The 25,159-nt window shown below is 38.5% G+C and overlaps 2 protein-coding genes and 3 gene segments (V, D, J or C); 2 read left to right on the forward strand and 3 right to left on the reverse strand.

Annotated features, from left to right (window-relative positions):
- dnah3 (dynein axonemal heavy chain 3) overlaps positions 1-23,678 on the forward strand; it is a 34,779-nt gene extending 11,101 nt beyond the window's left edge. Inside the window, exons 22-61 of the mRNA XM_043226087.1 lie at positions 24-203; positions 319-455; positions 569-770; positions 1,172-1,264; positions 1,342-1,452; positions 1,537-1,651; positions 1,726-1,924; positions 2,208-2,316; positions 2,941-3,054; positions 3,179-3,355; positions 3,478-3,569; positions 3,636-3,855; positions 3,927-4,061; positions 4,425-4,536; positions 5,208-5,449; positions 5,537-5,637; positions 5,933-6,038; positions 6,112-6,241; positions 6,334-6,570; positions 6,736-6,839; positions 7,271-7,565; positions 8,483-8,662; positions 8,752-8,875; positions 9,057-9,213; positions 9,291-9,434; positions 10,146-10,812; positions 11,901-12,066; positions 12,156-12,372; positions 12,624-12,806; positions 13,468-13,666; positions 13,765-15,906; positions 16,968-17,193; positions 18,310-18,554; positions 19,394-19,510; positions 19,702-19,859; positions 20,756-20,923; positions 21,009-21,151; positions 21,251-21,455; positions 21,796-21,933; positions 22,384-23,678. Of these exons, the coding sequence (XP_043082022.1) occupies positions 24-203; positions 319-455; positions 569-770; positions 1,172-1,264; positions 1,342-1,452; positions 1,537-1,651; positions 1,726-1,924; positions 2,208-2,316; positions 2,941-3,054; positions 3,179-3,355; positions 3,478-3,569; positions 3,636-3,855; positions 3,927-4,061; positions 4,425-4,536; positions 5,208-5,449; positions 5,537-5,637; positions 5,933-6,038; positions 6,112-6,241; positions 6,334-6,570; positions 6,736-6,839; positions 7,271-7,565; positions 8,483-8,662; positions 8,752-8,875; positions 9,057-9,213; positions 9,291-9,434; positions 10,146-10,812; positions 11,901-12,066; positions 12,156-12,372; positions 12,624-12,806; positions 13,468-13,666; positions 13,765-15,906; positions 16,968-17,193; positions 18,310-18,554; positions 19,394-19,510; positions 19,702-19,859; positions 20,756-20,923; positions 21,009-21,151; positions 21,251-21,455; positions 21,796-21,933; positions 22,384-22,737 (9,144 nt within the window). The 3' untranslated portion in view covers positions 22,738-23,678. The remainder of the gene's footprint in view (positions 1-23; positions 204-318; positions 456-568; positions 771-1,171; positions 1,265-1,341; positions 1,453-1,536; positions 1,652-1,725; positions 1,925-2,207; positions 2,317-2,940; positions 3,055-3,178; positions 3,356-3,477; positions 3,570-3,635; positions 3,856-3,926; positions 4,062-4,424; positions 4,537-5,207; positions 5,450-5,536; positions 5,638-5,932; positions 6,039-6,111; positions 6,242-6,333; positions 6,571-6,735; positions 6,840-7,270; positions 7,566-8,482; positions 8,663-8,751; positions 8,876-9,056; positions 9,214-9,290; positions 9,435-10,145; positions 10,813-11,900; positions 12,067-12,155; positions 12,373-12,623; positions 12,807-13,467; positions 13,667-13,764; positions 15,907-16,967; positions 17,194-18,309; positions 18,555-19,393; positions 19,511-19,701; positions 19,860-20,755; positions 20,924-21,008; positions 21,152-21,250; positions 21,456-21,795; positions 21,934-22,383) is intronic.
- Positions 1-25,159, reverse strand: part of LOC122329698 — a 610,329-nt gene that overhangs the window by 525,064 nt on the left and 60,106 nt on the right.
- Positions 1-25,159, reverse strand: part of LOC122329697 — a 601,685-nt gene that overhangs the window by 518,838 nt on the left and 57,688 nt on the right.
- Positions 1-25,159, forward strand: part of LOC122329696 — a 603,783-nt gene that overhangs the window by 516,320 nt on the left and 62,304 nt on the right.
- Positions 22,784-25,148, reverse strand: lyrm1 (LYR motif containing 1). Of its 2 annotated transcripts, none has more exons than XM_043226169.1 (5): positions 25,003-25,148; positions 24,095-24,253; positions 23,954-24,014; positions 23,838-23,869; positions 22,784-23,650 (listed from the first exon to the last, which is right to left on the reverse strand). In XM_043226169.1, the coding sequence occupies exons 2-5, from the start codon at positions 24,242-24,244 to the stop codon at positions 23,561-23,563; spliced, it is 333 nt and encodes a 110-aa protein (XP_043082104.1). In that variant the 5' UTR covers positions 24,245-24,253; positions 25,003-25,148; the 3' UTR covers positions 22,784-23,560. The 2 variants fall into 2 exon arrangements, with proteins under 2 accessions (XP_043082104.1, XP_043082103.1); XM_043226168.1 differs by having other exon boundaries at positions 22,784-23,503; positions 25,003-25,145.

Raw genomic sequence — 25,159 nt, forward strand, 5'->3', positions numbered from 1 at the left:
GACCCTGTTTTTTGTCTCTCTAGAGCTGGGAGGATAAGTTGCAGTGCATGCAGGATATATTGGATGCAATGTTGCAGTGCCAAAGCATGTGGATGTATCTAGAGCCCATCTTCAGCTCGGAGGACATCATCGCTCAGATGCCAGAGAACGGACGCAAGTTTGCCATCGTAGACAGCTACTGGAAAAACATTGTCGCTGAAGCGGTGCGTGTGTGATTGTTATTAGCTGTGTCACTGCTTGCCGTCTACAACTAATGACCGGCAACAACCAATGATCAGGTTTAGCAGACGTCCATATTCATGTAAAATGTTTTAACAGTTGAAGGACACTCGTGCACTGGTGGCCACAGAGCAGTCCAACATGCTGGGTCGCCTTCAGGAGTCCAACACTTTCCTGGAGGAAATACAGCAGGGTCTGAACTCGTACCTGGAAACAAAGAGACTCTTCTTCCCTCGGTACGATTAAACTTTTAGATCTGACTCTTAATGATACTATAACACCATCTCATCTCAGTGTTCAGAGTCACTATTAGTCATTTGTCTCTTTCACTTTGTTTCTCCCTGTCTAGGTTTTTCTTTCTATCTAATGATGAGATGTTGGAGATCTTGTCTGAGACGAAGGATCCGCTGCGTGTCCAGCCTCATCTCAAGAAGTGCTTTGAGGGCATTGCTAAGCTAGAATTCACCCCTGACCTGGAGATCACAGGAATGATCAGCTCAGAGAAAGAGATTGTTCCCTTAATAGAGACCATCTACCCAGCTAAAGCCAAGGTACAGTTGGAGTATCTCTGAAATATGCAGGTTCCCCCTTATTTATTTATACATTTTAATCTAAAATAGATATTTTATAAAAGCATGAAGGCTTACTTTAGGATTTTTGTGTATTGTAACAAACCGTTAAGATTTTTTTGCATTGTGTTTTCTCACAATGTTTAAAACCATAATGTAAAAATAAAATATCTATATATATATATATATATATATATATATATATATATATATATATATATATATATATATATATATATATATATATATTGTTGCAGTTTTTAATGTTTATGTATGTACATTTTTTTAAATTGAGATTACATTTATTGAAGTAATGAGAATTTTCAGCTGAAAATTGATTAATCGTCATGGGAATTGAACCACATTTGTTTCATGTTTTTTAGGGAATGGTTGAGAAGTGGCTTCTGCAGGTTGAAAACACAATGCTGTTGAGCATCAGAGGCGTCATAAAACAGGGAATGGAGCAGTACTCAGAGGTATGATCGCGCACAAACACTGCACGTGTACAATATGCAATCAGCACATCGTGTGTGTTTTATTCGACTTGTTTCAGATGCCCAGGAAGAAGTGGGTGCTGCTGTGGCCTGGTCAGGTGGTGATCTGTGCGTCCTGTATCTTCTGGACCAGCGAAGTATCTGACGCCATACAGAACAACACTCTTCCAGTGAGCGCACAAACACATTCAGACCAAATTTGACTGAGTGGAGCTGGTCGGCCTCTGCCATGCATGTGTTTGCATGTGTTTCAGGCTTATGTTGAACAGAGCAATGCTCAGATCGCTGATATAGTGGAGCTGGTAAGAGGGAAGTTGCCAGGTGGGGCCAGGATGACTCTGGGAGCTCTTATTGTCATTGACGTTCATGGTAGGTGCCATTCTAGCTTGTTGTCTCTTTATTGCCTGTATAGTTCATGAGCTTTGCCTCTTTATCCCTTGCAGCACGTGACGTTGTGTGCAAGCTGGCGCAGGATGGCGTATCGTCTCTGAATGACTTCCAGTGGATTTCTCAGCTGCGGTATTTCTGGGAAGATGGAGAGGTCATGCTGCGGATGATCACCACCGTGATCAGATACGGATACGAATATCTCGGCAACTCGCCGCGTCTGGTCATAACACCGCTAACTGACCGCTGCTACAGGTACTCCGACATAAACACATGCTAACGCAGATTATTGTAATATGTCATTATGCTCATTTTTTTCACAAGTGCAATTGTGAAAAATACAAGTACAGTTTCTCAGTCGGATTCAAAAATATCTTGCATAAGAAGAGCTTTTCATACATTTTACAACATATGAACATATGCGTGTCTTACAAGCTGGTCAGTCACAGACACAAATGTCGGCTTTCTTTTTATATAAAAAAACCTAATAGAAAAATGTGCATGCAGACATACTTACCAAATGCTGATTGATCCACAGGACTCTGATGGGCGCTCTGAAGCTGAATCTCGGCGGAGCTCCAGAAGGTCCTGCAGGAACTGGAAAAACAGAGACGACCAAAGATCTAGCCAAAGCGCTCGCCAAACAGGTGCTCACTAAAATTTTATGTAAAGCTACTATTTCAGTCTAAATACTGATTATGTCCCACTTTGTATTAGGCCTTACCTACGCTGTACTTGCATCAAAAATAGGTATAATGTACTTATTGTGTTCATACTGAATAGCAAAATACTATTGCTGCGATTGTGGTGCGATATGAGAAAGGAAAGTTAGGGTTTGGTGGTATGGGTAGGTTTAAGTGATGGGTCAACAGCGTAATTATACATGTAATTACAGAAATTATTGTAATTACATGCAGGTATTTGTGAAATATAAGTACAATGTAACAACATGTTTGTACACTAAGTGTATCATTGTTTAATTCGAGTTTCAACAATGCACTTAGTTAATGATGTAATCAAACAGATGCATTCAAACTTATAGCAAAGTTTATTCGTTTCGTAAGTTGGCATCATCTGAGGTCCTCTGAGGGGAAGGCATCTCAATCATTGCATGCATCCCATGAAATAATCATCTTATCGAATGATTACTTTAAAGATAAGTACATAGTGGTTAAGGACACCTAATATAAAGTGGCATCCCGATTATGTTGGTTTGGTTAATTTTGAAATGTTTATTTTATTGTATGTGACAAATGTAAATGTGTGTTTAGTGTGTGGTGTTCAACTGCTCTGATGGCCTGGACTACAAAGCAATGAGCAAGTTTTTCAAGGGTCTGGCACAGTCTGGAGCGTGGGCGTGTTTCGATGAGTTCAACCGAATAGAGGTCGGCAATGCAAGATCAACGTCACAGATTAGTGGAGACATCTGATTTAGTGAATAAAACCAATTTCACTTTATAGTTAACGATTATCAGTTTGTTTCTCCCTGTTTTTTTTTGCTCTCTCCAGGTTGAGGTGTTGTCTGTGGTGGCCCAACAGATTTTGAGTATTCAGCAGGCCATAATGCGAAACATGAAGACGTTTTTGTTCGAGGGAACCGAGCTCTCTCTCAACCCGACCTGCTGTGTGTTTATCACCATGAACCCAGGATATGCAGGCAGAGCAGAGCTTCCTGATAACCTGAAAGTAACAAAAGCAAACACGCGCATTCACAATTTCACAGAAATAGTTTTTTGGCGTACATGGCCATGATCCATTCATTCATGTATGTATTTAAGTTTTGTGAGTGCATATTTGCCTGTTTGTAGGCTTTGTTTCGTACAGTTGCAATGATGGTTCCAGATTATGGACTGATCGGAGAGATATCACTTTATTCGATGGGATTCACAGCATCCCGGAGGTAAAATCTGTTAAACTAATCCGTTTTAGAAAAGTTTGTTGTTTGACTTTGTTTTGTGTTTTCCAGCCTGGCTCAGAAGATCGTGGCGACGTATCGTCTGTGCTCTGAGCAGCTCTCGTCTCAAGCACACTACGATTACGGCATGCGCGCGGTGAAATCAGTCCTGACTGCAGCGGGAAACCTGAAACTCAAATACCCAGAAGAGGACGAGAGCGTCTTGCTGCTCAGAGCTCTCATGGACGTCAACATGGCCAAGTTCCTCGCGCAGGATCTACCACTGTTTCAGGTGTGTAGATGTCAATTACATGTTCATTTTGTGTAACTTTGTATGCGGTTATTGATTTGTGCGTGTTTTAGGGAATCATCACTGATCTGTTTCCTGGAGTGGTGCTGCCCAAACCGGATTATGAGTTACTGTTAAAAGCTTTGGATGACAACATCGCCAAGATGAAACTGCAGCCTGTGCCGTGGTTTATTGGCAAAATTATACAAGTACAGAATCTGTGCCATCTATCTTCTCAATCTATCATGTCTATGTAATCATTCTCAAAGTTTGCCTGTAGATTTACAATTTTTGAAGGTAGTTTATATATCGGCTTGTCATTATACGTTAATATCACTCTATTGTTCGGTGCATTGACACAATCAGTTTTGTTAAAAGTGCTAAATAAATAAAAGTCATTGATTGATATGAGCACTGCGATTTTAAATATAAAACAAGCCACGGTTCTCACAATATTATAAAATTCGCTTGGATTTTTGGAAGAACTACAAACATGTTTAAACTGAATTTTATAATAGAAAATGTTAAATGAAAAATCAGTAATCAGTTGATCAATTTTATCTTGTGTGCAGGTGTATGAGATGATGTTGGTCAGACATGGTTTCATGATTGTTGGCGAGCCCATGGGTGGAAAAACTTCAGCTTATAAAGTTCTGGCTGGAGCTTTGGGAAACCTTTATAAGGGTAATCAATGCATAATATTGTTTATTCTTTCATTTATTTGTGTATGTGTTCATATACAAAGGTTTGGAATGATTTTATTGAAACGTTTTAATCAATGCCCTTAAAAGAAGCCTCTCTGCTCACCAAGCATTTATTTGATTGAAAATGTATTTGATTAAAAACAGTAATATTGTAAAAAAATTTCAGATTTGATCGCATGAATTAAATATGTTTCACAATATATTCAAATAGCTAACAATTGTTTGAAACTACAAAATAAAATATAAATGCGTCCTTGCAGAACATGAGACATGTTAGGGTTAGTCAAGGGTCGAGTTTTTGAAAAGTTGTGTATTGACATTTATATATGCATATGAAAACAAATAAGGTGTCATTTGTTAACATTGTATAAACTAACATGAGCAAACAATGAAAAATACATTTATTGCACTATTTATTCGTCTTTGTTAATGTCAGTTAGTAAAAATACAATCATTCATTGTTAGTTCATGTTAGCTCACAGTCCATTAACTTTTAATAATGCATTAGTTCTTTTAACAACGCATTAGTGAAAGCTAAAATTAGCATTAACTAAGATTAATAAATGCAAGTAGTGTTCATTCTTAGTTCTTGTTAACTAATGCTAACTAATAAACCTTATTTTCAAGTGTTACTGTTATTTGTCTATGTAGACGGTCTGATGGAGGAGTTTGCGGTAGATTTCCGCATCATTAATCCGAAGGCGATCACTATGGGGCAGCTGTACGGCTGTTTTGATCCAGTGAGTCACGAGTGGTCAGATGGTGTTCTGGCCACTTCATTCAGACAACAGGCCCAGTGCACCGCAGACGACCGCCAGTGGATCATATTCGATGGGCCCATCGACGCCGTCTGGATTGAGAACATGAACACCGTTTTGGACGATAACAAGAAGGTACGTTTACATTCTAATATTGCTGTGAACATGTCTGAAGCACTTAAGGTTCAGTGCCGGTGTCTGAGGTGTTTTGCTGTTCAACAGCTGTGTCTGATGAGTGGTGAGATCATTCAGATGAGTCCTAAAATGAGTCTGATCTTTGAGCCTGCGGATCTGGAGCAGGCGTCACCCGCTACCGTGAGCAGGTAAACAAAGCAGCTCCGTGTTATTGAAGTGAAACAATGCAGAGCCCATTCGTTTTCTTCTGATTTCTTTTTACTGGCAATAGCATATTAAATTTTTTTATATTAAACATATGCAATGTATAAATGTCTCCATAAATTGTACATTATTAGTTTTTGGATTAAAAATAAAAAGGAAATGAATGAATGCATTATTTAAAATATGAATAACCAAATTTCTAATTCGAGTTTTGTGTCTTATTTCAACGTGTTTGTTGTCTTGTCATTGAGAGTGTATGTGTGTGTGTGCTGTGTTTAGATGCGGTATGATCTACATGGAGCCGCATCAGTTGGGCTGGACTCCTCTGAGAGACTCCTACATGAACACGTTACCTGAGAGCCTGGCAGATGAGCACAGAACCCTGGTGAGAAGGGAGCAAAAAATGAACCCATAATGTTTTCTGAACGTAACAATCACATGTGTGCGTTTTGTTTTAGATTGCCGATCTCTTTAACTGGCTGGTTCAACCCTGTTTGGACTTTATTTACCACGAGTGTGGGTTTTTAGTTCAGACGTCACCTATTCACCTGGCCTATAGTCTGATGCGCCTGTATACCTGCCTGCTAGGTACATGCACATACAAATATAGACATTGTACATGTTCAGTCGTTTAGTGATCCGTTTGCTCGTGTCACGTTTAATTGCGTTCACGTGTGCAGATGAGATTTTGCAGGCAGGACAGGAAGGAGCAGAATCTATGACGAGTCAGCAGGTGACACTGTGGCTCCAAGCACTGTTTGTGTTCGCTGTGGTCTGGAGTTTGGGAGGAACCATCAACGGCAGCAGCAGGAAGAAGTTTGACGTCTTCTACCGAAACCTTATCACGGGCACAAACACAGATCACCCGCGACCCCACAGTGTGAAACTCACCAAGAACAACGTGTTCCCAGAGAGAGGTCTTTTTTCGTAATTCCTAGTCCCTGTGGATTAGTAACCTTTTAGTGGATTCCAAGAGAGGATATTTTCATGCATAAAGAGTCTGATAAAAGCAAAAGTCAAAGCTAAGAGTCATACGTTTGTCAAATTTTGACTGCTGTCTGTCTGTTCTGTTCTCCACACAGGCACCGTCTATGATTATTATTTCCATAAGCAGGGTCCCGGTCAGTGGAACAACTGGACCGAATCCATCACTAAAGAAGACAAAGTCATACCTGCAGGCACAAATGTTAGTTTACAAAAATCAGGTTTATTACAGTTAACTAAAACTATAAAACCTCAACTAAAACAAGCGTTTTGTTAACTGAAATTCAGTAAAATATAAAATCAAAATAGATATGACAACATTTTAATTTGGTTTAACTTACTAAAATACCTCAACTAAAACTTAAATAATAATGAATAAAGATTGTATAGCCATAACTGAAATAAAAACAACAACAACAAAAAATTCTTAATAAAAACTATAATAGTATTTTAGTTAAAAACAGAAAGTTTTAACACATTTCAATTTGTAACCGTTGTCAAATGTCATTTTTATATGCTTGTATTTAAAAAGCAATAAAATATACATTTTAATATTAAAATAAAAGTTCAATCTTCAAGTAAATCAGGTCAAAGTGCTCTCTATATACCATCTCTGATGTCTTTTTCTCTCAGGTGTCTGATCTTATCATACCCACGGCAGAAACGTCACGCCAGCTCTTCTTCCTCCGGACGTATCTGTCACATGAGGTGCCCATACTAATCGTGGGACCCACAGGAACCGGAAAGTCAGTGATCAACAACAACTTCCTGATGTCGCTTCCCAAGGAGCGCTACACTCCCATCTGCATCAACTTCTCCGCTCGGACCTCTGCCAACCAAACCCAGGACATCATCATGTCTAAGCTGGACCGCCGCCGCAAGGGCGTTTTTGGGCCACCGATGGGGAAGAAATGCATCATTTATGTCGGTAAGAAGCAGATTTAGTGCAAACACTTTATAGTCTACTTTTCTATCATTTTAATTAGAAAATAAAAATATAAAAAACATAAAACAAAAGCTTACATGGAAAATGCGGAAAAGGTTTTTAGGTTGCGCTTTCAACTCTAGAGAATTGTATGAATGCACAGATAAATAAATGCATCTGTAAATAAAGATTAAAAATGCAGAAACAAAAGAAAAAATATATGATTGTATTGGTAAAGGACTATGTATTGTAAAAGTTTATAATCAAAGATATAAACAAAGCTAATAAATCCAAAAGAAAAGTTTTTTGTTTACATAATATGTGTATGTATACTGTGCATATTTATTATGTGTATGTAAATACACACACACATATATTTGTGTTTTGGAAAGATTTACATGCATATACATTTATATATTTATATTCTTATGTATATCTTTAAGAAAAACGTGTTTTATATAAAAAATATATTTAGATATAATATAAAATATTACATTGTCCAAAAATAAAATAGAATAAATAAATTACATATCATTTTGTAATGAAAAAGTTTTACATTGTCACAAAAAAGCTACCAGCATATTTCAATATTTTATATTTTTATATTATATCAAAATATATTTATTATGTAAAACATGTTTTTCTTAAATATATACGTGCATGTTTTTATTTATATATAAATACTAACTATACACAGCACAAACACATATTGTGTACACAAAAACATTTATTTTGGGATAACAAAATATCATTTTATAATTGTATTGGCACAGCACTAGGTATTTTTACATTAAAATATTTTTTTTTATAAAATCAAAATTGTAATTACAGTGTGGTATATATTATGTTCATCGATATTAAGTTGTAAATAAACTTATCAACATACTAATAAGCATTTTCTGCTGTAAAACTTTCTGCAGATGATCTGAACATGCCTGCGAAGGAGATATATGGTGCCCAGCCGCCCATTGAACTGCTGCGCCAGTGGATCGGTCATCATCACTGGTATGATAAAAAAGACACATCCAGACTGGACATTGAGGATGTCCTGTACATGTCTGCTATGGGGCCCCCCGGTGGAGGAAGAAATGACATTACAGGTAATCCCTGATCCTAAACGCTCATCACGTGATCATAGTCTTGCTCGTTTTCTTTTTATTCACTGTTTTTCATCTTTCCTTCCTCGAAGGACGATTTACACGCCACCTAAATATTCTGTCGATCGATACATTCGATGATGAGACTCTAAGCAACATCTTCACATCCATCACTGACTGGCACTTCAGCAATGGTTTTGACGCCTCTTTCTACAGGTGTGTTCATGATGAAAGTTTCAATCTGATACAAAAATATCGATTAATGCGGCTGCGTTAGACATCAAGATGTAAAACCAATGTTTTGGTGACATTAAAAATACAAATACATTTTTGTGGCCAGTGTGTGATGATGGTTTTTTCATGATTAAATATTTCTGTGTATGTGTGTTTGTTGCAGGTTGGGTAAAATCATGGTTCAAGCTACTATGGCAGTATACAAGGATGCAATCGAGAGCTTCCTGCCAACGCCATCTAAATCTCATTATATTTTCAACTTGCGAGATTTTGCGAGAGTGATTAGGGGCGTAATGCTCTGTCCGTCCACACACATGCAGGTGAGCACACACACAAAGGCAAAGAAATGACAGTAAATAGTTTTCATGTTACGATTTTTGTGCTTCTTTTTCATCAGGAAGGTGATAAACTAATTCGACTATGGATCCATGAGGTGTATCGCGTGTTTTATGATCGACTGATTGATAGTGATGACAGAGAGAAATTTTTTAACATTGTGAAAGAAAGGACAGCGGCGTATTTCAAACAAAGCATCGATAAGGTAATAGATACATTGTGGAATATTTTACCCACAAAATCAAAAAGTAAATTAAAATACTGATAAATTATTTATTTGAAAAAAAGTGTGTTTGTATATATGTATATATATATATATATATATATATATATATATATATATATATATGTATATATATATATATATAGAGAGAGAGAGAGAGAGAGAGAGAGAGAGAGAGTTTATTTGCTAACTCAGGTAACTTAAATTTTTATACATTTTCAAAAATCATGCTTTTTATTGTTATCGTGTTTTAATTGTGTTTTATTGTGTTAGTTGTATTATGCTGTCAAAATAAACCAACTGCAGTTCGATTGAGATTAATGGGAACGCACAATGACAAAACATGGATTTTTGAGAATTGTAAAAAAAAAAATATGAAAAGATCTTACACTGTCCAAACAGAATAAATAAATTACGTATAATTTTGTAATGAAAAACTTTTACATTGTCACAAAAAAGCTACCAGCATATTTCAATATTTGACAAAAATAGCTACATTTTTTAAAAAAATCTAATGAATAAAAATGTATTGCAAAATATTTTAAAGAGAAATTGGTGAAATATGATCTAGCCATTTTTTTCTAAATAAAATGATGTGGTTATCTAGTATCTCTTGTAGTAAATGTGGTTAAATTAAAGTTAAGTTAAATAATTTATTAAGATGTATTAACATGTCTCTTTTCCTCTATCCAGCTTCTATGTCATCTCACTCTGTCTGGTAAAGTTGAAGATGACAGCATTCGCGGTCTGTTTTTTGGTGACTATGCCAAACCAGACTCAGCCAGTAAACCGTACGACGAGATCACAGATCTGAGCACGTTGACGGAGGTGATGGACTTTTACCTCAGGGAGTTTAATAACATCAGCAAAGCGCCCATGAACCTCGTCATGTTTCAGTTCGCCATCGAGCACATCTCACGAATCTGCCGCGTGCTGAAACAAGACAACGGCCACCTGCTGCTGGTCGGCATCGGCGGATCGGGGCGACAGAGCGCCACCAAACTCGCCACCTTCGTCAATGATTACGAGCTATTCCAGATCGAACTGACCAAGAACTACAGCATGTCAGACTGGCGGGACAATCTGAAGCACCTGATGCTGAAAGCAGGGATAGAGGGGAAGAAAACTACGTTCCTCTTTAGCGACAACCAGATCAAGGACGAGGCCTTCGTGGAGGACATCAACATGCTGCTGAACACAGGGGACGTGCCGAATATCTTCCCAGCAGACGAGCGTGCTGACGTCATCGAAAAAATGCAGGCAATAGCCCAAGTGGAAGGAAAGAAGATGGACGTCACGCCTCTCTCTATGTACAACTTCTTTATCGACAGAGTTAAAGCCAACCTTCATATAGTTCTTGGTACGGTTTATATTATATTATATTTGTACTGTGTACTGTCTACCAACAGAAACTTTATTCTGATTTCCACTTTAGACGTTCTACTAACTATAAGTAACTTTGAAACATCACATCAGCTACATGCTAACCATTCTTCTTAATTTGCAACTACATGTCTACTAACTCTCAGAGTAGACTGTTAGGGTAGGTTTAGGGTTAGTAGAATAAGTTGACATCAAAATAAAAGTTATTAACATTATTAAGCTGACAGTCTACTAATTTTACTAATATTATACTAATAAAATACTAATATATATATATATATATATATATATATATATATATATATATATATATATGAAGTATTTTCGAATTTTTATTATGTAGAGAAATAGTTTTTTATTTTGCATTCCAAGTAATATAAATCAAATGGCACTTGGGTTGTTTGGTTGTATAATAATAACTTGCAAAATTAAAGTTTGTTGAAAGTATGTTTATATATATATATATATATATATATATATATATATATATATATATATATATATATATATATATATATATATATAGTTTAATAGCAAAAACAGAGTTAAACAAAAACATTAATTTAATCTTTGTGATCTCTTCGGATGACAATGTAGATTTATGTAGGTTATTGTTGTTGTGATTGTAGACTGTATGGATGCGATTGCAAAGACATTTACAAATGTTTCAGATTTGATTTTCCTTTTACGCCTTGAAGAAGACATCACAAGTTCATCAAGTTCGTCTAAAGTATTCATCCTCGATCACTTATAGTCAGCTTTGACAAAACTCCTCTCAACTAGCATGTCTTTTAAGTTCAAAAGTAGCCTTGTCACTTGACTTGAGTACAGAGCACTGATTCTCTAAATTAAACTTATGGGTTTCTGTTCACAAACAAAAAGGGCACTTATTAGCTTCTATAGTAAAATGTGAATTCGCCAGGCCTTGAAAGTGGACAATACTGGCTTTTTTGACTAAACATGTTTAGGGATCAGATCGCTCTATGTGGAGAATAATGCACTGCATTTTTCAAGTGGCGTTTAAATTTGCTAATACTAAAAACTGTTTTCATGTTTGTCCACTAGCAATGAGCCCGATAGGGGAAGGCTTCCGCAATCGTCTGAGGATGTTCCCATCTTTGATAAACTGTTGCACCATAGACTGGTTTCAAGCCTGGCCCAAAGATGCTCTGGAGATGGTCGCCAACAAGTTCCTTGAGGATCTGGACCTGGAAGACAACATCAGAGTGGAGTACGGTTATTAGCCTGCCTTTATTCCCTTTAGCAGTCGATCGTGTTCAGGTACTAGGACTTACACTGTCAGTTTTGCTTTAATCTCAGGGTGGTGGAAATGTGTAAGACGTTCCAGGAGAGTGTGCGAGAGCTGTCTGAGCGCTATTACTCCCAGCTGCGCAGACATAATTACGTGACTCCTACCTCCTACCTGGAGCTCATCCTGACCTTTAAAGTCTTGCTTAACTCTAAACGCAGCGAGGTGAACGAACTCAGAAATCGATACATAGTCGGCTTGCAGAAACTTGACTTTGCTGCCTCTCAGGTGAGAAGGAAAATGCTTCTTTAACCATTTCATAATACTGTCTTTATTCATTGTTTATTTGCATTTTTGTTTATGAACAAATATACATTCTTAAATTTTCATAGATGGTCTCAAATAAATACATAGATTTCAGGTAGATTTAAAATATTTGTAATTATTTTCTTTGTCAGCAAAAGGCCTAAATACATTATTTGACAGTGTACATAGTCATTACAGCTGAATAAATTGATGTTGACATCTGTGATGTGCAGGTAGCGGTCATGCAGCAGGAGCTCACAGCTCTTCAGCCGGAACTGATCGAGACAGCAAAACAGACCGATCAGATGATGGTGAAGATAGAGAAAGAGACAGTAGAGGTTGATGCTAAGAAAGAGCTTGTCAGTGCTGACGAGAAAGTCGCCAATGAAGCAGCAGCTGCTGCTAAAGCGATCAAGGTAACCAGATGGGAACAATGTATTTAGTTCATCAGAGCAGACAGAAAGAGCAGAGAAAGCACACCGCAGCTCTAACACTGCAGTGCGCTTTTTTACAAAATGAAATTTCTCACAAAAATGATCCATGCAGGCAAGCTCTTCCAACTACACAATATAATTTCTTAACAGGACAAAAACATATCTGTTACATAATATAATGGCATTCAGTAAAGTATTGCATTCAAAATTTGTTAATGGCCTAAAACTTTAGCTATACAATTGAAAGAATAATATAGATGTTCTTATGTTGCTGATTTTTCCTTCAATTCTCAAAACGTTTTATCTACTTGATAAGTTAGAAAATACATAAACCGTAAAACAAAACAATAAAAAACTAAAGTTATTTTTGTAATTTTTTACCTAATCAACATAACCTAACTGCAGTTTGATTGAAATGCACAATGAAAATGCTTGATTTTTAAAAAATGGTTATCTGGTTTTGCAAATGAACTATTTCAACTATTAAATTTACTATACTGACAAGTAGGAACATGTACAAGTCCTTAATGATGTTGGTGGACTCAGTTGAGGAGATTCAGAAAGTGATTAACAAAAGCTAAAAATCTGCAACTGCTAAAGTTATGATTGAGATGTTTAAATCAATTAATTTATTGTCGGATAGGATGAGTGTGAGGGAGATCTTGCAGAAGCGATGCCAGCGTTGGAAGCGGCTCTTGCGGCTCTAGACACACTGAAGCCGGCTGATATTACTGTCTTGAAAACGATGCAGAATCCTCCTGGTCCTGTCAAACTGGTCATGGAGTCCATCTGTGTCATGAAGGGCATTAAACCTGAGAGGAAACAAGACCCTGGTGGATCAGGTATGAGAATGTAACACACATAAAAAATCATTTGATATAGATCAAACATTGTATGCTTCAAGATGACTAAATACATTTCCTCAACTTTATTTACACAGGAAAGATGATTGAAGATTTCTGGGGACCATCTAAGAAGCTTCTAGGTGACATGAAGTTCCTTGAGAGCCTTAAGACGTTTGATAAAGACAACATACCTGCACCTAACATTAAGAAAATCAGAGAAAAGTTCATAGACCACCCAGACTTCCAGCCTTCAATAATCAAAAGTGTGTCTTCTGCCTGCGAGGGCCTATGCAAATGGGTGCGTGCCATGGAAGTATACGAACGTGTGGCGAAAGTGGTTGCCCCCAAGAAAATAAGATTAAAGGAGGCAGAAGAGGAGTTAGCCGTGCAGATGCAGAAGTTATCTGTGAAGCGTGCCGAGCTGAAGGAGGTGGAGGATCGTCTGGAGGCGCTGAACGACACATTCGACGGGATGATACAGAAGAAAAAAGACCTAGAAGCAAACATAGAGCTCTGTTCCCAAAAGCTAATACGAGCAGAAAAACTAATCGGGGGTCTGGGAGGTGAAAAGGACAGGTGGACTGAGGCCGCTCGGCTCCTCGGCATCAAATACACCAATCTTACTGGCGACGTGCTTTTGTCTTCAGCAATGGTGTCGTATCTTGGCGCGTTCACTGTCGATTACCGCGTGGAGTGTCAGCGAGAGTGGCACAAGCTGTGCAATGAGAAAAACATACCATGTTCGAAGGATTTCACACTTAGCAACACTCTTGGAAACCAGGTGCTGATCCGATCGTGGCAGATCGCTGGATTGCCAGTGGACTCGTTCTCCACCGACAATGGAATTATCGTCTCTAACTCTCGCCGTTGGCCGCTCATGATCGACCCACAGGGACAAGCCAACAAATGGGTCAAAAACATGAACAAGGCCAATAAGCTGTCCGTCATCAAGCTCTCAGACAGCAACTATGTCCGTAACCTCGAGAACGCTATTCAGTTCGGCACGCCGGTCCTCCTGGAGAACATCGGGAAGGAGTTGGATGCAATTTTAGAGCCGGTTCTCCTAAAACAGACCTTTAAGCAGCAGGGCGTGGAGTATATGAAGCTCGGCGAGAACACTGTGGAGTATTCCAGCGACTTCCGGTTCTACATCACAACCGGGTTGAGGAATCCGCATTACTTGCCGGAGGTGGCGGTGAAAGTGTGTCTGTTGAACTTCATGATCACGCCGCTGGGTCTGGAAGATCAGCTTCTGGGGATCGTCGCCGCTAAAGAGAAGCCAGAACTCGAGGAGAAGAAAAACCAGCTGATCCTGGAAGGCGCAGCCAACAATAAGCAGCTGAAGGAGATCGAGAACAAAATCCTGGAGGTTCTTTCGTCTTCTGAAGGAAACATCCTAGAGGACGAAACGGCTATCAAGGTTCTCTCATCGTCTAAAATACTGTCCGAGGAGATTTCAGAGAAGCAGAAAATTGCCAGTGTGACTGAAAACGAGATCGACGAAACGCGATTGGGTTACCGGCCGGTTGCAGAACACTCGTCTATTTTGTTCTTCTGCATCTCGGATCTGGCGAACATCGATCCAATGTACCAGTACTCTCTCATGTGGTTCATCAATCTGTACCTGCAGTCCATCGCTCACAGCGCACCTAGCGACGACCTACAGATCCGCATCGCAAACATCTTGGATCACTTCACCATGCGTGTTTACTACAATGTGTGCCGCTCTCTCTTCGAGAAGGACAAGCTGCTGTTCTCGTTGCTTCTGACCGTCGGCATTATGCAGGGCAAAGGTCAGGTCGACGACCTCGTCTGGCGCTTTCTTCTCACCGGAGGCGTTGCTCTGGAAAACCCGTACCCCAACCCGGCCCCAGAGTGGCTTTCAGATAAATCGTGGGCTGAAGTGGTCCGAGCTTCTCAACTTCCTTGCCTGGAAGGATTGTTTGAACACGTGCAGGAGAATATCGCACAGTGGAAGCAGATCTACGACTCGGGTCATCCGCAGGACGAGGAGTTACCCGGGAAATGGAGTAAAATAGTGGGCATGGAGCGCATGGTGGTGCTGCGCTGCTTCAGACCGGATAAACTTGTGCTGGCGGTACAAAAGTTCATCGTCAATAATATGAGCCGCACATACATTGAGCCACCGACCTTCGACCTGGTGGAGAGCTACAGTGACTCCAACTGCTGTTCACCACTTATCTTCGTACTTTCTCCAGGATCAGACCCTACAGCTGGTAAAATAGTAAAAAATATATATTTTTTAATGATTCGTATTTTTGTTTTTAAGATAGGGCTAAGCCAATAACGTACTATATATCATAAATTAATATACTATTGCAGTTTTTATTAATATTTTATTTTATTAATATTTTATGCATTTTAATTTTAATAAATATTTATACTGTAATATAATATAAATTATAGTCATTTTTATTGCCATTTTATTTTAGTACTTTAAGTTAAACTAAAAAAATGTAAGTTATAGTCATGGGAACTGGCTTAAAAAAAGTTTAGGTTTTTTATATCCTATACATATTCGATCGTTATTCTTCAAAATAGATGCAAATGGGTCAAAGACCCCCCCCCAAAAAATAATAAAAAAAAAAATATTACACATTTTTACCTGATTTACAAAGTTTACCCAGTGTAACAATCTTATACAATATTTACAACAAAAATCAATTTATGAAATTAAAAGATTATTTAATTAGTTTTTTTAAACTTGCTCCTATCCTAGGTTTTACCCGTTTGTCAGTAAGATTTTTTTACTCATTTACAACACAACCAAATTTAATACGCTTCCTTATTCTTCTATATAGTTTAATACGAACAAGTCAGAATAAGCATGTTGTTTAAATTTTTGCATAAATATTGTGTTACACTGAAAAACAATGTAACATTATTTCAACCAAATATTGACAAAACTTGAAACCTTTAAAGTAGATACCTTACTTGCATTTAATTGCTTTCTATGGACATCAAAACACTTTTGTAAATTTATTTTGATGCGGACATCTTAACATCTTTGACCCATACATAAAATTTATATTTTTACTATTTTAATAATGAAAGGCAAAGAACAAATTTTATGATTATTTTAATTGTTTATCTATTTTTATCATTAATATATTTCTGTAATTGATCTTAAGCACACTTTTGTTAACTTCTGTATGACACTAAAGGCGTTCTAGGTGTTCTATGTGATATTATGAGGCATAGAATCACAATATATAATAGTTTCAGCACAGCACTAAACATTTACGATTGAATGATGTCCTTTCACTCTTTGTCTCAGGACTACTGAAGTTTGCAGATGACTTGGGCATGGGCGGCAGCAAGACGCAGACGATCTCTCTGGGTCAGGGTCAAGGTCCGGTAGCGGAGCAGCTGATCCGAGCAGCGCTGACCGCCGGCACCTGGGTCGTGCTGCAGAACTGTCACCTCGCCACCAGCTGGATGCCAACGCTGGAAAAGATTTGTGAGGAGGTCATCACACCTGAAAACACACACACCAGCTTCAGGTAAAAATAACACACATTCAATGTGCTGTTTCACATAAATGAATGTGGCCACAATAAATTTCAACACAGTTAAAGAACGGTAAAGAATATGTTTATAGGGTTACTCCACCTCAAAATTACATTTTTTGTCTTTAATCACTTACTCCCATGTCGTTCCAAACCTGTAAAACCTTTGTTTGTCTTTGTAACACAATATAAGATATTTTGGATGAAAACCTGGGGACTTGACAACAATTATGACAACAATTTGTCTCCTCTGTGTCTTTCCGCGTCAACGCAGCCTATTTTGGAGAGCATCTGCTGGACGCAAACTGCAATGTCTTTCATACTTTTCTGGACCTTGACAGTGTTATTTACTTGGCAGTCCAAGGGACAGTCAAAAGCCTCCTCCAAAATATCTTAAGTCGCGTTTCGAAGATGAACAAAGCTTTTTTTACGGTTTTGGAGCTACATGGGTGTAAATGATTAAAGACAAAATTTTCATTTTGGGGTGGAATAACCATTAAACCTCAGAAGCGAACGAAAAACGAAATCTCTCGAGTTAGTGTAAAGAAGTTATTTTTAAATTGTTATAATATTAAAGGTCCCCTGAAGTGCCTTGAAACACGCAGCATTACTCAATGTGGTGACGTATCTTTAACTGAAACAGAAAGATACATGTCGAGCAGCCCTGCCCTCAGAGAAGTGGTCTGGCCAAACCCTTGAGCTCAGTGAAGCTGCATTTAACAGCTAATACAGTCTAATAGATTACCCCCTAGGTTCAATAGGTTATTGAATCTTACTAAAACATGCTGAGGCTATGTAGTTTAATATATGCAGACTTGCGCATATGATTCGCGTAACACAATGTGAAACCAGACCTTATTTGCCCCAATCAAAAGTACATTTACACTGTCTGAAATGCTTATATCTTCGAAATGCAGATTTTGTCACTGTTTTGGAGCACACTGGCTTATAGATAACCTTAAGACTGGCATATAGATACTAATACCTAAACAAAACTTCAATTTCGATTTTAGGGGGATCACGAAAGACAGTCAATATAACACTACCATGTATGTATTTCCATTTTTATTTCATGAATGAGCCAAATTCTAAACGCTTTTTGCTTTTTAGGCTGTGGTTGACCAGTCAGCCGTCCGACAAGTTTCCAGTGAGCGTTTTGCAGAATGGGGTGAAGATGACGAACGAGCCTCCCAAAGGACTGAGGGCAAATTTACTGCGTTCTTACCTCAGTGACCCCATCTCAGACCCTGCCTTCTTCAGCAGCTCCGCTAAGCAGGACGTCTGGCAGAAGCTGCTCTTCGGCCTTTGTTTCTTCCACGCTCTGGTCCAGGAGAGGAGAACATTCGGCCCACTCGGTCAGATATGAATCTGTAATGCAGTTTGCTTTCCTGTCTGTCGTCCTTCATTTGATTCACCCTCCGTCTCTAAACGATCTTCTGTGCAAAGTATCATCAATCTAACTGATCGAATCTTTTCTAACTGGACGTTATTGTACTGCAGTCAACTGGCCGTTTAATAGGCTGAGGCAGTTCAGATTGATTCTCCTAAAAACTATAAACGCTATTATAAAAGGAAGCATTTAGAGCATCCTTCCAACCAAAACCCCAGGGCATATCTTCCAAATGAATGTCAAAGGAGGCTTGTGCGGCTGGTTTATATAATTCATACTGGCCAGCAGCCACTCATTAGCAACCATTTATGTGTCTGTGTCTGTGTCAGAACATTGTATAGACATGGGACTTGCTTCTTTAGACTCATGCTAGTAAACAGTACTGATACAGTGCTAGCGGTGAACAGCTACATGCTTACAGCAATTAGCGAAGTGTTAAAATGTGCTAAAATCATAGATCATGTTTAAACCATCATAAAATAGACCCTTGCATCTGCACAGTGGAGAGTTCACATCTTCAGCAAAGATATATATATATCTATTCTAATGTAACAGATTTTTGTTTATTCATACTGATGATCTGGGAGTTATTAAGAAAAGTTTTCATCAATATCCAACAATTATAGAAAGCACATACTTCCAGAAATAGGTAAAATTATGTGCAAAAAATGTCATGGAATTTTTCAAAACATTAATACATTAAGTGTATATGTGTATGGGAGCCAGGTGTCTGACTTCTTTTGACTTTTATTGCGACATCAGAGTTGTGTTCAGTCTTTTTTCTTTGTCCCCGTCTGTCCGCAGGGTGGAATATTCCATATGAGTTTAATGAGTCTGACCTGAGGATCAGCGTTCGTCAGATCCAGATGTTCCTGGATGAGTATGAGGAGGTTCCGCTGGAGGCTCTCACGTACCTGACAGGTCATTTAGCAGGCATTCACTCGGGACACCTTAGCAGCCACCTATCTACACCCAAGGAACCACCCAGAATTCTCTAGAAACCACATAGCAGCCACTCAATAAGCACATAGCAACCACATATCAAATCTAGTTCTTTTAAAATGTTGGTTAGACAAACGTTATTTTTCAACCTTTACTCATGTTTTCTGTAGGAGAGTGTAATTATGGTGGGAGGGTGACTGACGATAAGGACCGGAGACTGCTGATGTCCCTCCTTTCCATCTTCTACAGCTGGGAGCTCATTGAACAGGACCAGTATTGTGTGTGTGAAGGAGATCTGTACTACGTGCCTTCACACGGTCTATACCAGGTACACACAAACATGGTGTACAGTGTATATTTATCAATTAAAAGAGAAACGTTTGACATTGATGAACCTCAGACGGGCGGAACAACACAGTAGAGGAGACAGTGCAAACTGTGCTGAAATATCTGTTGTTGAATATTAAATTAAGGTATAAAGGTCAATATGTTGTGCACGTATTTTATGAGGAACTGTAAAGAGATACAGCATGTTATTTTTGAATATAAATATTAGACGTTTCATGCCTTTTATAATATAATGAAGTGTGTTCCTTAACTAAATTACTCTTACCTGTTGGTTAACACTGAGTTTGTTTTCATTCGTCCTTATTATATTTATTATTATATACATTTTTAATAATGTTTAATTATAATAATTTATAATGTTATATATACATATATATATATTTTTTTTTAATGAAGAGATTTAAAAGGCCTGACAAATTTTTTTAAACAAATATATGTGAGGTTTCATCCAATTATGTAAGCTTTGTGCCACTGCTGCTCACAGATTGTGTTTTTGTCAATAAAAAAGAAAATTTGGCTTTTTAAAAAAAATCTTATTAAACTATTAATCCAGAAAATTATCGGCCAACTATTTGATTATCAGAATAATCGCTAGTTGCAGCCCTACATGTAACGTGTAACAGTGACACCTAAAAATAAGGTGTTTCTTTTATTTTCATTTCATTTGTTCATATTACGTATATATTTATCTATGCATTTTTTATTTATTTTCATGCATTTATGTATTTAATTTACTGATGATAAGCTTTAACCGGTAAGAGCAACATAAATTGTGCATTTTACAGATTGAAGAGTGCTTATCACTGAAAGTCAAGCTTGCAAATCTCCTGTATTTGCATCAAAAATATTAAACTGCGCGATCTCTTTTGCATGTAGAGTTACGTGGACTACATCCGCGACCTTCCCATCACTGCTGAACCTGAGGTCTTTGGCCTCCACAGCAACGCTAACATCACCAAAGACAACCAGGAGACCAATCAGCTGTTAGACGGAGTGCTGCTGACTCTGCCGAGGCAAACTAGCAGCGGAGCCAAATCACCACAGGTGGGACGATGCATACATAAATGATAAATGATCGGCGGTTTTGCGTGCCTTGTCTTTCAGACAGCAGATTTGTCTGTGTCCGCAGGAAATAGTGGACGAGCTGGCCGGGGGAATGCTGGCCAAGCTCCCTCCTGATTTTGACATTGAGATGGTGACCGCTAAATACCCACTCCTGTATGAGGAGTCGATGAACACTGTCTTACGGCAGGAACTTATCCGCTTTAACAGGTACTAGATTTAGTTGTTGCCTACATCGATTTACATATAGCTCAAAACAGTATAGCTAGCAATGCCGGAAAACAATTATGCGTTGTTGAAAATGCCTAGGCTGTCGAAGGTGGTGCGCAGCAGCCTGGTAAACACCCAGAAGGCACTTCGGGGACAGGTCGTGATGTCAGCCGAGCTGGAGAACGTCTTCAACAGTCTTCTCGTTGGGAAAGTGCCGGCCACGTGGGCCGCAAAGTCCTACCCTTCCCTCAAACCGCTCGGGAGCTATGTGTCCGACTTCCTCGCCAGACTGCAGTTCCTACAGGTGGACACTAGTAGCTACGGCTGAGACGAGAGAGGCTCACGGGCCTTTAAAGGAATAGTTGACCCAAAAATGAAAATTCTGTCCGCATTTCTTCACCCTCAAGTAGAAAGTTTTTAACCAGGCTGTTTGGGTCACCATCGACTTCTATAGTATTTTTCTCTCCTACTATGGAAGTCAATGGTGACCCAAAACAGCCAAAACATGCTGAAATATTGCACTCAGTCAGCCAGTGTGTGCTCTGCTTTTATTATTAAAACCAGTCCATTACTTAGAGCAGTTTTGCAATACGAACCAAGAATTTTTTTAACTTGTAAGCCATCTTTTTGTGTGTGTGTTTTAGGACTGGATTGATAATGGCCCTCCATCTGTGTTCTGGATATCTGCGTTTTATTTCACTCAGTCGTTCCTCACTGGTGTGTCTCAGAATTTCGCTCGCAAGTACACCATCCCCATCGACTACATCGGCTTCGAGTTCGAGGTTTGTGTGCCAGTGAGAGCATTCAGAAACCAATTCGTTTGAAATGTTAATACTCGCCCAGTTTTTATTTGCATTTATTTGACCAGAGATACAGTGAAAACTGTAATATTTTGAAATGTTTCCTATTGCAATATACTTTCAAATATTATTTGTTTCTGTGATGCAAAGTGCAAATATATAAAGTACTATATATATATATATATATATATATATATATATATATATATATATATATATATATATATATTTATAAAGTATATAGTGCTGCTTCAATTTTTTACGTGGAAACTGTGATACATAAAATTTTTCAGGATTGTTTGATTGAATAAAAATGCTTTGAAATAGAATTCTTGCGCAACATTATGTCTTTACCGTCACTTCAGATCAATTATATACGTCCTTGCTTAATAAAAAAGCTATTATGTGTATAATAACGCGCTCCTCTTTTAGGTCTGCGAACAGGAAACTCGCATGGAGCAGAAGCCGGGGGATGGCGCGTACGTTCGTGGGCTTTTCCTGGAAGGAGCTCGCTGGGATCGAGAGCGCACGGTTATCGGTGAGTCCGTTCCTAAAGTCCTCTTCGACTCGCTGCCCGTAATCTGGCTGAAGCCCGGAGAGAGCGCCGGCTTCCTGCACGAGAGCGTTTACGTGTGCCCCGTGTACAAGACCAGCGCCAGGCGTGGGACTCTGTCCACCACTGGTCACTCCACAAACTACGTGCTGTCCATCGAGCTGCCCTCAGACAAACCCCAGAAACACTGGATCAACCGCGGCGTCGCCTGCCTGTGCCAACTAGACAACTGAGAGTCTTTATGCGTTCACGGCACGCCAAACAATGATAAAATACAAGTTACGTTTACTACAATTTAATTGAATAAAACAAGGATGCATGTTAACATGACTTCGATGCCACTTAAATGTGCAAAGGTGTCAGTTCAACACGTGAAAAGAATGACATGAGAAATAATACACTTTAATGCAGATAGATACTTTGAATGCAACATTAACTGAGGCTTTTATGCCATGCAATATATGACAAATATAATAAATAAACCGTAGCGGCAAACAAAACAGCTCACATTAAAGGGATGGTTCGAGATTTATTCGCCCTCATGTTGTTCCAAACCTTTCATCTGCAGAAGATGATATTTTTATGAAAATAACCACCACTGATGAAGTCAACGGGCACCAGCAGCTCTTAGGTTACCCACATTGCTCAATATAACAGGAAAGAAACCCATACAGGTCTGGAAAAACATGGCGGCGAGTAAACAGTGATAGAACTATCCCTAATATAACATTCATCATGCTTTGAAGAATAACTCCACTATGATTTGTTTCATGATGTTATCCTTCTAGCTAGAAATAACAGGAACAGACAAGAATTTGTAATGTTCGGGGGTTCTTCTGAATGCTCAGTATAGTGGTGTCTGTACAGTGTGTGTGTGTGTGTGTGTCAGGTCTCGTCGTGAGACTGCAGGTACACTGGCTTGGCTTGTTTCCTCAGTTTCTGCTGAGCTCGCAGCTTTCTGCCTTTCTGAGTGGCCAGACCCATCGGAGGAAGATACGTCTGAGAGAGAAGATATAGCAAACATTCTCACAGGAACGTCAGGAAACAAGCATGTTTTCACTCCAAACTCAAAAGAACACACCACAAAGCCTTCGTGGAACATCTATGGAAGCTTGTTTCTTGCAAACTGCGTGTTTTCTTTGTTTCCTCAATGGAATAAAAATGTAAAAAGGCAGATTTTTCTCTCAATTCTGTCTTTTTGTTTTCATATTTCTGAGGTTGTATCTCAATTCTAAGTGTATTCTGCGCAATCTGCGAGAAATGTTACAGACAGTTTTTATTTACAAATATACTAATCTTAGTATTCCTTATAATAATATGTAGAGATACTTACTGGTCTAGGATAGGGGTTCCTATAATGCAGCCCTGACACGGAAAACAGAAAACAATCATCTGAAAAATCTGAAAATGATTCATGGAAAAAAACCTTTAAATCGCAGTAATGCTCACCTATCTCTATCCGAGCTTCACACTCTTCAATGCATCTCTTGATGGACTCTGGGTCTGTTATCTGTAACGGAGAGAGGACGTGAGAGATCACGACAGATACGAGACCTGCGGCTCATCTGCTGATCTGGGGTCAGTCCACACCTGCTGGTTCTGTCTGAAGAGGGTTCGAGCCTCCTGAGCGATATATTTCCTCTCGGCGTCAGTGTCGTGTGGAAGAGCAGATCGTGCTGTCCAGCTGCGTGCGAGACGCAGGACTGTCCTGTAGAGAGACAGCACATCTGAACGAGACATCCGGACCACCTGTGAACACCAGTCACAACAATACAGCAAATATATGAATCGGACTTTCTATAATGTAATTTCTATAATTTCTAAAAAAAAAAAAAAAAAAAAAAATATATATATATATATATATATATATATATATATATATATTTATTTATTTTTATTTTTATTTTTTTTTAAGAATGCAAAAGAAAATATTATACATTTATATATGAGGAGTTCATTTGAACAATTTTTCGTTTTGATTAAGTAAAAATTACTAAACAATTACAGCTGGCACAATAAAAATCATGATTTTGAGTTAGCTGTTCATGCAAAAAAAAATCCAAGAGTTATGCATCTTGTTAATTGACAATAACAAATATCTGTCTTTGTAAATACAGAATATACTATGATTATGCAATGTAAAATAATAGGATTAAAACACACACACACACACACACACACACACATATATATATATATATATATATATATAACATTAATGATTAATAGATGGATCTTTAATTGTCTCCCTATATAATTAAGTTTAAATAATACTCATTATTCAGTATAAAATATTCATATATACAAAAACTATTTCTGTGATACAGAGATCTGCAGTATTGCGTGCGTGTGACAGATTGCGTGACCTCTGTGTTAACTAGATGTCAATATGATTTGCTAATTATCTAACGTACATAATAGTTATTACAGCCTTTTCGCTTCATTTCGTAGTATTCTAGCTGCTCTTCAGCTCAACTTCCTGATCAAATACACATTACCTATGCGTGATTAGATCAATACGGCTTATGTGAGCATCTCAGCATTTCCGCACTCCGGCGTCCACGTGCTCGCGAGCGACGACGTCCCGAACCGCGCAGGGTTTTGTCTCGAACGAGTCCCTGACGCGCTCGCGCTGCGCAGACGGAGGTCCGCGGG

Source organism: Puntigrus tetrazona, chromosome 24, assembly GCF_018831695.1.
Source record: "Puntigrus tetrazona isolate hp1 chromosome 24, ASM1883169v1, whole genome shotgun sequence".
NCBI classification, from domain to species: Eukaryota; Metazoa; Chordata; class Actinopteri; order Cypriniformes; family Cyprinidae; genus Puntigrus; species Puntigrus tetrazona.